The sequence below is a fragment of the Zeugodacus cucurbitae genome, chromosome 5, assembly GCF_028554725.1.
Source record: "Zeugodacus cucurbitae isolate PBARC_wt_2022May chromosome 5, idZeuCucr1.2, whole genome shotgun sequence".
In the NCBI taxonomy this organism is placed as follows: domain Eukaryota; kingdom Metazoa; phylum Arthropoda; class Insecta; order Diptera; family Tephritidae; genus Zeugodacus; species Zeugodacus cucurbitae.
This window is the reverse complement of record NC_071670.1, coordinates 53,953,297-53,968,226: the sequence shown is the minus strand read 5'-3', so window position 1 is coordinate 53,968,226 and position 14,930 is coordinate 53,953,297. Positions and strand designations below refer to the sequence as shown.

Genomic DNA, 14,930 nt, shown 5'->3' with positions numbered 1-14,930 from the left:
AATTAAAAATTAAAGTTTAACAATTAAAAATAAAAATTAAAATCTTTTTAATATATAAAATTTTTTTTAAATATAAAATTAACAATTAAAAATAAAAAATAACAAATAAAAAATAAAAAATTAAAAGTTAAAAATTAAATATTAAAAATTAGAAGTTAAAACAAAAAAAATTTATTAAAAATTAATAATCAAAAATTAAAATTAACAATTTTTACAATTTTTTTAAAATATAAAATTAAAAATGAAAAATTAACAATTAAAAATTAAAATTTAAAATTTTTGAAAATATAAAATTTAAATTAATTTTTAATAATTAAAAATTAAAAGTTTAAAATTTAAATTTTTTAAACATTTTTTTAAATATAATATTTAATTTTTTTTAATATAAAATTAAAAATAAAAAATTTAAAATAAAAAATAAAAATTAAAATTCTAGATTCTAGATTCTAAATACTATAAATAAAATTTTACATTTTCTTTAAATATAAAATTAAAAATAAAAAAAAAAACAATTTAAAATTTAAAATTAAAAATTAAAGTTTACCAATTAAAAATTAAAATTTAAAATTTTTTAAAATATAAAATTTAAAATTTAAATTTAAAATATAAAATTTAAAATTAAAATTTAAAATTTTTTTTTAAATAAAATTTAAAAATATAGTTCAACAATTAAAAATTAAAATTAAAAATTAAATGTTAAATATTAAAAATTAAATATTAAAAATTAACAATTAAAGGTTAAAAGTAAAATGTATTGAAAATTAACAATTAAAATTTGAAATTTGAAATTTTTACAAATTTTTTTTAATATAAAATTTAAAATTTAAACTAAAAAATTAAAATTTAAAATTTTTTTAAAATATAAAAAATATATATTTAAAAAAAATTTAAATTTAATATTTAAAAAAATTGTATTTATAGTATTTAGAATCTAGAATCCAGAATTTTAATTTTTATTTTTTTTTAATTTTAAATTTTATATTTAAAAAAATTAAATATTATATATAAAAAAATGTTTAAAAAATTTATATTTTCAAAAATTTGCAAAAATTTTTCATTGTTAATTTTTAATAAATTTTTTTTTAACTTTTAATAAAAATAAAAAAATAATTTTTTATTGTAAATTTTATATTTTAAAAGATTTGAAAAAATTTAAATTTCAATTTTTAATTGTTAATTTTTAAAATTTTTTTTTATTTGTATTTGTTAATTTTTAATTGCTAACTTTTAATTTTTAATTTTTAATTTTAAATTTAATTTTAAATTTTTTATTTTTATTTTTTTTTTAATTGTTAATTTTAATCTTAATATTAAAAAAAAAATTTAAATATCAAATTAAAAAAAATATATTTTAATATAAAATTTAAAATTAAAAATAAAAAATTAAAAATTAACAAATAAAAGTTAAAAAAAAATTAATAAAATTTAATTGTTTTTAAATATTATTAAAATTAAAAATTTAAAATTTTTAAAAAAATTTTTAAAAAATTTTTAAAATATAAAATTTAAATTTTTTTATATATAAAATTAACAATTAAAATTAACAATTAGAATTTAAAATTAACAATTAAAAATTAAAAATTATTAATTTAAAGTTAAAAAAAAATTATTAAAAATTAACAATTAAAAATAAAAAATTTAAAAGTAATTTATAAAATTTAAAATTAAAACTTAGTAATTAAACATTAAAAATTAAAAAGTAAAAATTAACAATAAAAAAAACAATTTTTTTTAATTAAAAATTAACAATTAAAACATAAAAATTAATTTTTTTTTTTTAAATATAAAAATTAAAAATTAACAATCAAAAATTAAAATTTCAAATTTTTACAAATTTTTTTAAATTATAAAATTTAAAATTAAAAATTAACAATTAAAAATTAAAATATAAAATAAAAAATTAAAAAATTAAAAATTAAAAAAAAAAATAATAAAATTCTAAATTCTAGATTCTAAATTCTAAATACTAAATTCTAAATTATACATTCTAAATTCTAAATTCTAAATTCGAAATTCTAAATTGTAAATTCAAAATTCTAAATTCTAAATTCTAAATACTAAATTCTAAATTCTAAATTCTAAATTCTAAATTCTAAATTCAAAATCCAAATAAAAAAACTAAAAATTAAATTATATTAAAATAAGTGGTGTATTCTATTATACTTACTTCTATTAAAAATTTAAAATTTAAAATTTAAAATATAAATTAAAAATCTAAATTCTTAATTCAAAAAATAAAAATTCTAAATTCTGCATCCTAAATTCTAAATTCAAATAAAAAAAAATTAAAAAATTAAATTATATTGAAATAAATTGTCTACTTACTTCTATTAAAAATTAAAAATTTAAAATCTAAATTCTAACTTCAAATTAAAAAAAAATTAAAAATTCTAAATTCTACACTCTAAATAAAAAAAATTTAAAATTAAAAATGATATTATTTTAAAATAAATTGTGTATGCTCTACTTAAAGCTTAAACTTTTTTTTAATTCACTCACCTGCGCTACTCTACAAATATGTCCGTAGTCCACTTTATGAATTGGATTTAATTATTTTCCTTAAGTTTTTTTAACAAAATATCATCAGAACAGAAGAGAAAACATTCGCGTATATATGTACATATATCAACTCTCTTTTGCTTTCAATTGTAAATATCCATAGCGTAAACTGAAACAAAAAAGTATTATTATTAGGCACAATAAGTTTAATTCATATGTAATAACAAACAGTCATATGTTAAATATGTAGTTCATTCAACCTTTAAACATAATAAAATATAACAAACATACGGTTTTTGCTCATTTAATCTCTGCTCATAAAATGAGCACCAAAGAATTATGAACTTTTAACAGCTTTTACTCTTAATAATAACATAATATAAGGATTTGAGCTTTTACCAACTATTCTCTCACAAAAAGAGCGACCGAAGAGAATCAAGCAACTTGCACACAACTAACAAAGCCTCACGCTCTTCGTTACACATATCTACATTCCAACTACTTCCAATGGACATATGTACGAACGAATAACGGCCATTTTAATTGCAGCAGCTAAGCTAAGGGAATATTATTTCGTTTCAATAGACACTTACAGCCAATTAAACACTTCAATTGGGAAGCTAATACATATTAAGTTAAGAAAGTTATTTTCATTTTTAATATTACATTATTTCACTTTAAATTAATATTTGTTGATTTGAACCGAGCACAATAAGAACTTATGCTCACTTTACAACCGCACACAGCAACTTCCGAATTTATATTGAGGAACTAGCAAATTTTGAATCAGCGAGTTATGTAGAAATGCTAGACGTGCGGAACTTCCGTAATTTTATATCATCCACTGGAACTAAAAGCTTTTACTCGTTTCCATGTGTCAAAGTTCCTGAACAAGTGTCCTCTCGCGCAAAAGCTGCAATAAAGAAACGAGATTTGAATTAAGTAAAGGAAATTACCACACTACTTTTATCTTATACACTTACCACCCTGAGTTTATTAACTTAGCTACAAAACTAATAAATCGTAATCAAGTATATTTGTAACTTTTTTTGTAAATAGCAAATGACCACTATTTCTTAGTAATATTTTAAGAAATATATTCTCAGGAATCAAAACCTCTACCTCATAAAGGAAAAGTGAAAATATACTCAAGTAAGATAGCGTGAACAGTAGATATGAAAACAAAGAGCAGTTTGAAATGCTAATTAAAACCCACCGACGAAAAAAGTTTTGAAGGCACTGTTTACAAATCATTTCAACTTGGCACCCAAAACAGAAACCTGCTGTGACAAAATCCAACAACTAATAAATAATTTCTCACCAAAGCATCCTCAGTTGGCCAACCACCTGATGTATTTGAGCTTTTAACTAAAGATAAATGAGTAACGCGCGCATAACTAGTCCACAGTTTTCTCTTTTCTCTCCATATTCCAACTAGTAATTATAATGGAAGATCCTCCAACTATTTAGCGGCCATTTTGTGACCGTGGAATACACCATTTTGATTGGGATACATATTGAACAAGCAAAACTAATTCCTATGTACAAACACTCAATACTGAACACAATTGAACACTTTCATTCTTCAACTAACACATATTCACAACAAAAGCTGACTTTTAATTGTTTACTATTTCAATTCAAACAATTTATTTCTAATATTTTATGGACACTGCATGACTTACTCTAATTTCACAACCGCACACAGCAACTTCCGAACTAATACTGAGCAACTAGTAAGAGTGTGAACTCGCTATTGGCAAATTTCAACAGCAATGTTAAGCTCGTGCGGAACTTCCGAGCGGATGTTAACTTTATTATACAGTTTCCTATAAAATACATTATAAAGCTCATACTGTTTACAGAAATGTTAATAACAGTGAATATTAAGAAAGTTCTCTACAAATCATTTCAAGCAACTGTTTATGTTATATATAGAGAATTAATTTAAAATTAAAATTAAAATTAAAATTAAAAAAAAATTAAAATAAGAAAATTAAAAAGTAAAAAGTAAAAATTAAAAGGTAAAAATTAACAATTAACAATTAAATTTTTTTTATTAAAAATTAACAATTAAAAATTACAAATTAAAAATTAAAAAGTAAAAATTAAAATTAAAAATTAAAAATTAAAAATTAAAATTAAAAATTAAACAAAACTTACATCGTGTGACTCCTCAAATTGTCAAATTGACTTAGCTGCTGCAAACAAATTTAATTTTAACTTTAATTTTAATTTTAATTTTAATTTTAATTTTAATTTTAATTTTAATTTTAATTTTAATTTTAATTTTAATTTTAATTTTAATTTTAATTTTAATTTTAATTTTAATTTTAATTTTAATTTTAATTTTAATTTTAATTTTAATTTTAATTTTAATTTTAATTTTAATTTTAATTTTAATTTTAATTTTAATTTTAATTTTAATTTTAATTTTAATTTTAATTTTAATTTTAATTTTAATTTTAATTTTAATTTTAATTTTAATTTTAATTTTAATTTTAATTTTAATTTTAATTTTAATTTTAATTTTAATTTTAATTTTAATTTTAATTTTAATTTTAATTTTAATTTTAATTTTAATTTTAATTTTAATTTTAGTTTTAATTTTAATTTTAATTTTAATTTTAATTTTAATTTTAGTTTTAATTTTAATTTTAATTTTAATTTTAATTTTAATTTTAATTTTAGTTTTAATTTTTAATTAACTATGTATAACATAAACAGTTGCTTGAAATGATTTGTAGAGAACTTTCTTAATATTCACTGTTATTAACATTTCTGTAAACAGTATGAGCTTTATAATGTATTTTATCGGAAACTGTATAATAAAGTTAACATCCGCTCGGAAGTTCCGCACGAGCTTAACATTGCTGTTGAAATTTGCCAATAGCGAGTTCACACTCTTACTAGTTGCTCAGTATTAGTTCGGAAGTTGCTGTGTGCGGTTGTGAAATTAGAGTAAGTCGTGCAGTGTCCGTAAAATATTAGAAATAAATTGTTTGAATTGAAATAGTAAACAATTAAAAGTCAGCTTTTGTTGTGAATATGTGTTAGTTGAAGAATGAAAGTGTTCAATTGTGTTCAGTATTGAGTGTTTGTACATAGGAATTAGTTTTGCTTGTTCAATATGTATCCCAATCAAAATGGTGTATTCCACGGTCACAAAATGGCCGCTAAATAGTTGGAAGATCTTCCATTATAATTACTAGTTGGAATATGGAGAGAAAAGAGAAAACTGTGGACTAGTTATGCGCGCGTTACTCATTTATCTTTAGTTAAAAGCTCAAATACATCAGGTGGTTGGCCAACTGAGGATGCTTTGGTGAGAAATTATTTATTAGTTGTTGGATTTTGTCACAGCTAGCAGGTTTCTGTTTTGGGTGCCAAGTTGAAATGATTTGTAAACAGTGCCTTCAAAACTTTTTTCGTCGGTGGGTTTTAATTAGCATTTCAAACTGCTCTTTGTTTTCATATCTACTGTTCACGCTATCTTACTTGAGTATATTTTCACTTTTCCTTTATGAGGTAGAGGTTTTGATTCCTGAGAATATATTTCTTAAAATATTACTAAGAAATATTGGTCATTTGCTATTTACAAAAAAAGTTACAAATATACTTGATTACGATTTATTAGTTTTGTAGCTAAGTTAATAAACTCAGGGTGGAAAGTGTATAAGATAAAAGTAGTGTGGTAATTTTCTTTACTTAATTAAAATCTCGTTTCTTTATTGGCAGCTTTTGCGCGAGAGGACACTTGTTCAGGAACTTTGACACATGGAAACGAGTAAAAGCTTGTAGTTCCAGTGGATGATATAAAATTGCGGAAGTTCCGCAACTGTCTAGCATTTCTACATAACTCGCTGATTCAAAATTTGCTAGTTCCTCAGTATAAATTCGGAAGTTGCTGTGTGCGGTTGTGAAGTGAGCATAAGTTCTTATTGTGCTCGGTTCAAATTAACAAATATTTATTTAAACTGAAATAATTTAATATCCATAATGAAAGTAACATTTAATATGTATTAGCTTCCCAATTGAAGTGTTTAATTGGCTGTAAGTGTCTATTGAAACGAAATAATATTCCCTTGCTTAGCTGCTGCAATCAAAATGGCCGTTATTCGTTCGTATATATATCCATTGGAAGTAGTTGGAATGTAGATATGTGTAACGAAGAGCGTGTGACTTTGTTAGTTGTGTGCAAGTTACTTGATTCTCTTCGGTCGCATTTTTTGTGAGAGAATAGTTGGTAAAAGCTCAAATCCTTATATTATGTTATTATTAAGAGTAAAAGCTGTTAAAGGTTCATAATTCTTTGGTGCTCATTTTATGAGCAGAGATCAAATGAGCAAAAACCGTATGTATGTTATATTTCATTATGTTTGAAGGTAGTTCATTCAATATTTAACATATGACTGTTTGTTATTACATATGAATTAAACTTATTATGCCTAATAATAATACTTTTTTGTTTCAGTTTACGCTATGGATATTTACAATTGAAAGCAAAAGAGAGTTATATGTACATATATACGCGAATGTTTTCTCTTCTGTTCTGATGATATTTTGTTAACAGATCTAAAGAAAATAATAAAATCCAATTCATAAAGTGGACTACGGACATATTTGTGGAGTAGCGCAGGTGTGTGAATTAAAAAAACAAAACATTTAAGCTTTAAGTAGAACATAATAAATAATTTATTTTTTAATTTTTTTATTTGAGTTTAGAATTTAGAATTTTAAATTTTTTTTTAAATTGAATTTAGAATTTAGGTTTTTAATTTATATTTTAAATCGTTAATTTTACATTTTTAATTTTTAATAGAAGTAAGTATTATACACCACTTATTTTAATATAATTTAATTTTTAGTTTTTTTTTTATTTGGATTTTGAATTTAGAATTAGAATTTAGAATTTAGAATTTAGAATTTAGAATTTAGAATTTAGAATTTAGAATTTAGAATTTAGAATTTAGAATTTTGAATTTAGAATTTAGAATTTAGAATTTAGAATTTAGAATTTAGAATTTAGAATTTAGAATTTAGAATTTTAATTTTTAATTTTTAATTGTTAAACTTTAATTTTAAATTTTAATTGTTAATTTTTAATATTTTTTTTTAATTTTTAATTTTTACATTTTAATTTTAAATTTTGATTTTTAATTTTTATATTTTTAAAAATTTTAATTTTTAATTTATTTTTTTTTTTTTAATTTTTAATTGTTAATTTTTAGTTTTTGATATTTAAGTTTTAATTTTTAATTTGTAATTTGTAATTGTTAATTGTAAAATTTTAATTGTTAATTTTAAATTTTTAATTTTTAATTGTTAATTTTTAATATTTTTTTTTTTAATTTTAAATTGTTAATTTTTATTTTTTAATTTTTACATTTTAATTTATACATTTTAAATTTTAATATTTAATTTTTAATTTTTAATTTTTAAATTTTAATTTTAATTTTTACTTTTTAATTTTTTATTTGTAATTTGTAATTTGTAATTTGTAATTTGTAATTTGTAATTTGTAATTTGTAATTTGTAATTTGTAATTTGTAATTTGTAATTTGTAATTTGTAATTTGTAATTTGTAATTTGTAATTTGTAATTTGTAATTTGTAATTTGTAATTTGTAATTTGTAATTTGTAATTTGTAATTTGTAATTTGTAATTTGTAATTTGTAATTTGTAATTTGTAATTTGTAATTGTTAATTGTAAACTTTTAATTTTTAATTGTTAATTTTTAATAAAAAAAAAATTAATTGTTCATTGTTAATTTTTACCTTTTAATTTTTACTTTTTAATTTTTATATTTTAATTTTTTTTTAATTGTAATTTTAATTTTAATTTCTATCTTAATTTTTAATTAATTCTCTATATATAACATAAAGAGTTGCTTGAAATGATTTGTAGGGAAGTTACTTAAAATTCACTGTTATTAACATTTCTGTAAACAGTATGAGCTTTATAATGTATTTTATCGGAAACTGTATAATAAAGTTAACATCCGCTCGGAAGTTCCGCACGAGCTTAACATTGCTGTTAAAATTTGCCAAAAGCGAGTTCACACTCTTACTAGTTGCTCAGTATTAGTTCGGAAGTTGCTGTGTGCGATTGTGAAATTAGAGTAAGTCGTGCAGTGTCCGTAAAATATTAGAAATAAATTGTTTGAATTGAAATAGTAAACAATTAAAAGTCAGCTTTTGTTGTGAATATGTGTTAGTTGAAGATTGAAAGTGTTCAGTTGTGTTTAGTATTGAGTGTTTGTACATACATAGGAATTAGTTTTGCTTGTTCAATATGTATCCCTATCAAAATGGTGTATTCCACGGTCACAAAATGGCCGCTAAATAGTTGGAAGATCTTCCATTGGAATTACTAGTTGGAATATGGAGAGAAGAGTGAAAACTGTATACTAGTTATGCGCGCGTTGCTCATTTATCTTTAGTTAAAAGCTTAAGTACAGGTGGTTGACCAATGCGCATTGGTGAGAAATTATTTATTAGTTGTTGGTTTTTGTCACAGCTAGTAGGTTTCTGTTTAGGGTGCCATGTTGAAGTGATTCGCAAACAGTGCCTTCAAAACTTTATTCGTCAGTATTTCTTTATTATCCTTTCAATTCTCTTTGTTTTTATACTTTTTCTTTTATGATTGTGATTTTAAGGCATACATTTATTATTATTACAAAATTTTATTTTATTTGCAAACAAATTTAGATATATTCTTTATTACGAATGGAAAGTTTTGCAGCCAAGTTATTAAACTCAGGATGGTAAGTGTATGTGGTTAGATAAAAGAAGTGTGGTAATTTTCTTTACTTAATTCAAGTTTCGTTTCTTTATTGGCAGTTTTTCGCGAGTGGAAACTTGCTCAAGAACTTTGACGCATGGTAACAAGTGAAAGCTTTATGTTCCTGCGGATGATGTAAAATTGCGGAAGTTCCGCACCTCTCTAACATTTCTACATAACTCGCTGGTTCAGTACTAGTTTCTCAGTAGAAGTTCGGAAGTTGTTGTGCGCGGTTGTCAAGTGAGTATAAGTTCTTATTGTGCTCAGTTCAAATTAACAAATATTTTTTTAAAGAGAAATAATTTAATATTAATAATGAAAATAACTTTAAATATGTATTAGTCTCCAAACCGAAGTGTTTAATTGTGTTTTAGTGTATATTTAAAGAAAATAATATTCCCTTGCTTAGCTGCTGCAAACAAAATGCCCGCTATTCGTTCGTACATATGTAAATTGATTGGAAGTAAGTGGAATATAGATATGTGTAACGAAGAGCGTGTGGCTTTGTTAGTTGTGTGTAAGTTGCTTGATTCTCTTCGGTCACTCTTTTTGTGAGCGAATAGTTGGTAAAAGCTCAAATCCTTATATTATGGTATTAATAAGAGTGAATTAAGAGTAAATAATGTAATCTTAAGTGTAATTTAACTTAATTTAATATTTAATAATTAATTCTTAATTTTGAGTTTTAGGTTTTGAATTGTGCATTTTGTATATTTGCTTAAAAGCTCATATAATCACTGTTACTAGTAAAATTATGTTAATGGTAAGAGCTTTATGTTTAACGGAAACTGTAAAATAACATTAACATCCGCTCGGAAGTTCCGCACGAGCTTAACATTGCTGTTAAAATTTGCCAATAGCGAGTTCACACTCTTGCTAGTTGCTCAGTATTAGTTCGGAAGTTGCTGTGTTCGCTTGTGAAATTAGAGTAAGTCGTGCAATGTCCGTGAAGTAATAGAAGTGAAGTGCTTGAAGTGAATTAATAAGCATATATTTTTGTGAATATGGATTAGTTAAAGAATAAAGTGTTCAATTATGTTTTGATTAGTGTATATTCAAAAGAAATAGGTTTGAATGTTCAATATGTACATATCACTAGCAAAATGGTAACTAAATAGTTGGAAGAGGTTCCATTGGAATTGATTGTAGAAATAAGGAGAGAAGAGAGAAAACTATCTGCTAGTTATGCGCGCGTTGCTCGTTTCTCTGGAGAGAAGAGTAGTTCAAAGTTCAAATTATCTTAGGGGTTTGTAACCAAGGATGTTTCGTTAAGGTATTGGTTCTTGTCATAGCTATTGGGTTCGTTTTTAGCATGACTTGCCACAGTGAATCGCAAACTGTTCATCACATTGCTTTTAAAACTGTTTTCATCAGTTTTTTGTAACCTTTGAAACTGTTAAATTTTTTTGTTAGTAAAGTAAAAATATTTTATATTTCATATAATTTATATATATTTAATGTTTTCTTTCTTTATATATTTTATTTTTATATTTATATATTATATATATATTATATATATATATTATATTTATTTTCAGAGTTTAATACGGCGGTTGCGTGTGTGTTTTAAACGAGTAGCTTAAATTCGCGTCGCGATCGGTTGTACAAAGTAAATATTTTTTATGTTTTAATTAAAATCGTGTATTCGTTGTCGGTATTAAATGTGTTCGTAAACGGTTTATCGTGTCAAGTGAGTGCAAAAACAGACCTTTGCTGGTTTTATAATCCGAAAACATTTTATCGTAATTTTGATAGACATTTCTTAAGAAAATGGAACATTATGCAACAGTCAACTGGTTATAAAAAGTCATAAGGGGTAAGTGCTTTTCTATTTTTTATTATTTAAATTTAAATTTTGATATTGAAACTAATTTTACCATTTCTGTAAAATAATTATAATATCACATTAAAAAATTAAAACACTTTCAGGTGGTTTATTCTTTTATGAACTCTATTTAAAAGCATATACATACATACATATGTATTTGCTTTAAATATATTTTTAATTTTAAAATATTACAATTTCTTTACAAAAACATTGATTGCCTTATTAAACTATTTAAGAACAAGTTCAAAAAAGATTATACAATTTATTTTTAGCAATCATGACTTTTTATGCTTACTCATTAAAACATATTTACAATCAAATGAGAAAAAAATCTTAAAACTATGATTTTCAATACTATACAACATTGGCAACCTTTTTAGAATCACTTTGAATTTTCAGTTTAGCACGATTTTTCCAACTTCGTGTAGGTTTAACAGGTGGTTCATTAATAGTAGTGATAGATGCACGATAGGGCTGTTCAATAACAGTAATTGAGATATCACGGACCGCACGAAATCTGCCACAATTGTTCAGATGCTCATTCTCTAAACGAATGAAATTCCACAGGAAGCGACTACGAGGAAAATAGTCTTAAGTAGTAGGATTGAATGTAATTTTCTCCACATACCGTATTGCTTCCAAAATATCCGCTATAGGCGCCATAATTCTTTGACTGACAACACCTGCTTCGTTCAGCACAAATACATAGGCCCACAGATAGCGCAGCAAAAGATTTTCGACGATTAAACAATAGTAGAAACTCTGTAAGGTTAGATATTAGGAAATGTTAAAGGTTCGAGGCTGATTTTTCTGCTAAATACTTACCGGTCTGTAGAGAATGTGCGCTCGCAGATATTTATTTTCCCCACAATCCGCACTGAAGATCCCCCAATCTCTTAGAAAGTCCCACGCTAAACCATAAGTTGAAGAAACGATGGCAGCCAATATCCAGAACCAGATAAATGGATTCTCCAGTCGGCTGTCGTAAGAAGCTTTCAGAGAAAAAATTATTAATGAAGGTTTAGTACATCAAACATTCAGCCTTTAATTATATATGTGTTTCTCATTACTCATTATCTCTTTGCTATTCTTCTAACTCATTTGAACGCTCATATATCTTCCACAATTCTTTAAGAATCAAATTTCCGCACTTACCTTCATAGTGTCTTGCCATGAAATCGAAAAACACTACAAAGAAACTAGTTGAATATTTGCCGGCATTAACAAGATGCTTCTTAGCACTTTGAGGATCATCATGATAGCGTCTTAGACATTGAGCAAAACGAAACCACGCCGGTAATATGCGTATCAAGGTCGTATAGCGTTGATTTATGGCACAAGTAGTCGGCTCTTTAGCGTGATACCAATCGAACGGTGTCGTGTAGTAGCATATAATGTGGCTATAATCAACGAAGAGTGCCACAAGTGAATTGAACTGATCGGCCAACCAGAAGTCCACGAAGACGACTTTGAAGAACGGTGCACAAGCAATGCGACCCTTAGAGAAATAAAAAAGTGGGAAATCAGAATCGAAATAAAATTATGTGTTAAACCACTCACCAAATAGCGCAGCAACCACATGCGTGACTGATAATGAAATATGCGTATGGGATTGACGAGGAAGACTGCCATTATTATAGGCATGGCCAACGGAAAGACATATGGTGGCATGCCAAGGTATTGGGAATGTAGGAAAGCGAGTGTCAGCAGTGATAATATGCAACCGAATACAACGGCGATCTCAAGAATTTGTACAGCGGCCAAAAAGTTACGAGGATTCAACTCAAATATCAACACATGATTGATGCCCACATAGCGCCAGATATAGAAATTCAAACTGAGCAATCCCAAAAATAAAATCATGGTAAAAGGACCACGAAAAAGTAGCACACACGTTACCACATCCACGTCGATGACTTTCATGGTGACTGCAAGGACAAATTAAGAAAGATAATGGAATGTTAAAATAAGGAAAGCATTGCGAGAACGCGCACTCTGTTTGCCAATACTCACACGATAAAACGACCATGATACCGAGTATAATAAGTGCACCCAGCGAGAAACCCGTGCGAAACGAGGTCCATGGATGCGATTTATCAGCGAGTGGCGGTACACGCAGCCGTTCCATAGCTTTGTGTCGATCACCATGCTCCAGATTATATGTCATTATATCCTCGATTTTTTTCAAAAGCACTTTAGTTTGATGATTGGTATGAAATGACGTTTTGTCCACTTTGGTTGTGAAGTAGTGATGACCGGCTCTGCCACTAATGCGCTAAAAGTAAGGATTTTAGAAAAATGTATTTAATTTTATATTTTGCGGTCCTTACCTTATCATACTTCTTGAGTATCTTACGAAAACCGGTATAATTCAAAATCTGATAGTTGCGCAAGAGTATGGCGTTCAAGTAGAGCTCACTAAAAGCCGCCTTGAAATCATGCGTCGCATGTCGCGTCAATATTCGCGTCATGTCGATCGTATGTCGATATTGATTGTTCTTAATGCGTATCGAAGGACGCGCCATCAGCTCTGTATCGGCCATCTCTTGCGCCAACTTCATTTCATCTCTCAGCAGTGTGTACTTATGATTGATCTCCGCCAATTTGGCTTCGTAGAACAAATTGATTTTCTCCAATTCTTTATCGCAAACTTCATGGAATTTTTGTTGAAACTGCGTGTAATAAGCCGTTAACTCGGCGCTGTTGACCGGTGGCGCATTCTCAACCGCATCGAGTATCATTTGCTTCAGGAACTGCATATTGGAAGGGTAAAGGAAGTTTCGAAATGTGTGAGAGGCGCTGGGTTTTGTAGGTTCTTTTCAGTTAATTTCAAGACTTACGACATAATCGATGTATTGTGTTCGCCATTCGGGTGTTAGATGCGATTGTAGATTTTGTTGAAATTTCATTTAGTGTCCGTTTCGTTCTGGATACCGTTATATGAAAAAATGCTTGCATTTGATTTGCTTATAAATATTATATTTTGTTATTTCTATTACTGACCGGTGCGCTACAAGCGAATGCCAAACTTGGACTCAAACTAGTTTAGTATTTGAAATAAACACAACCGTTATGTTTCGCATTTTAATAATATTTTTTTTTGCTTTTTATTGACTTTTAACTGTTTATGTATTTTCTTTATCTATTTTTTATTATTATTTTGTGTGTTTGTTGTTTTCCTTGGTTGGTATGTCAAATATTTATTTTGATTAATTAAAAAAAGAAAATTCATACAGTGTTGGTAATAAAAAAAGTATTAATATTTCCTGCATGCGTGATTTTTTTTTTTTTTGTAAAAAATATGTTTTTTTATGTTTTAAATTGCCTACTGTTGTTTGGAGAACCTTCACCCGTTTGTTTGCATATATACTCGTGTATATATTGGACTTGAATTTAAAATTGCCAAAATTTGTCCCTCACCAAAAGTTGCCGACTACTGCACACCCACTTGCTGTTCCAAAGTTGAAATAATTTCAATATTTTCTGTTTGTATTTTTGTACATATAAGTATACACGGCACGTGCCATTTGAATATGTAATTTTATTGAAGTCAATTAGTCATGCATTTAAATGCAATCATACCTGTTTTAGGCATATCAATTAGTCTTTCAACACACTGTGCCGGTGTGTAAACGAAATTTTATAAGCACGTGCTTTGCGTCGCTTGACTTTGGCGGCGATTATGTCGGTTTTAATACCCTACATTTTTAATAATTAAATTAAATTCATTCAGAAATTTTTATGACATAAGCGCTATAATTTGCTCAGGTACACAAGTACTACAATCTCAAAAATTAATAATTATATATAAATTGCCTT

At 25.4% G+C, this 14,930-nt stretch overlaps 1 protein-coding gene and 1 long non-coding RNA gene across 3 annotated transcripts; one reads left to right on the top strand and one right to left on the bottom strand.

Annotated features, from left to right (window-relative positions):
- The first annotated feature begins 9,208 nt into the window (after positions 1-9,208).
- Positions 9,209-11,093, top strand: LOC128922342 (uncharacterized). The gene is made up of 3 exons (XR_008471584.1): positions 9,209-9,266; positions 9,343-9,523; positions 10,822-11,093. It is a non-coding gene; the product is annotated as an uncharacterized LOC128922342 (long non-coding RNA).
- A 233-nt stretch (positions 11,094-11,326) lies between these two features.
- Positions 11,327-14,242, bottom strand: LOC105208981 (xenotropic and polytropic retrovirus receptor 1). 2 transcript variants are annotated; one of them, XM_011179104.3, is made up of 9 exons: positions 14,115-14,242; positions 13,952-14,037; positions 13,442-13,864; positions 13,125-13,386; positions 12,672-13,039; positions 12,267-12,609; positions 11,937-12,103; positions 11,740-11,873; positions 11,327-11,685 (listed from the first exon to the last, which is right to left on the bottom strand). In XM_011179104.3, exons 2-9 carry the CDS (start codon positions 14,018-14,020, stop codon positions 11,466-11,468), a joined length of 1,986 nt encoding a protein of 661 aa, XP_011177406.1. In that variant the 5' UTR covers positions 14,021-14,037; positions 14,115-14,242; the 3' UTR covers positions 11,327-11,465. The 2 variants fall into 2 exon arrangements, with proteins under 2 accessions (XP_011177406.1, XP_011177404.1); XM_011179102.3 differs by having other exon boundaries at positions 13,952-14,242.
- Between the last annotated feature and the right edge of the window lie 688 nt (positions 14,243-14,930).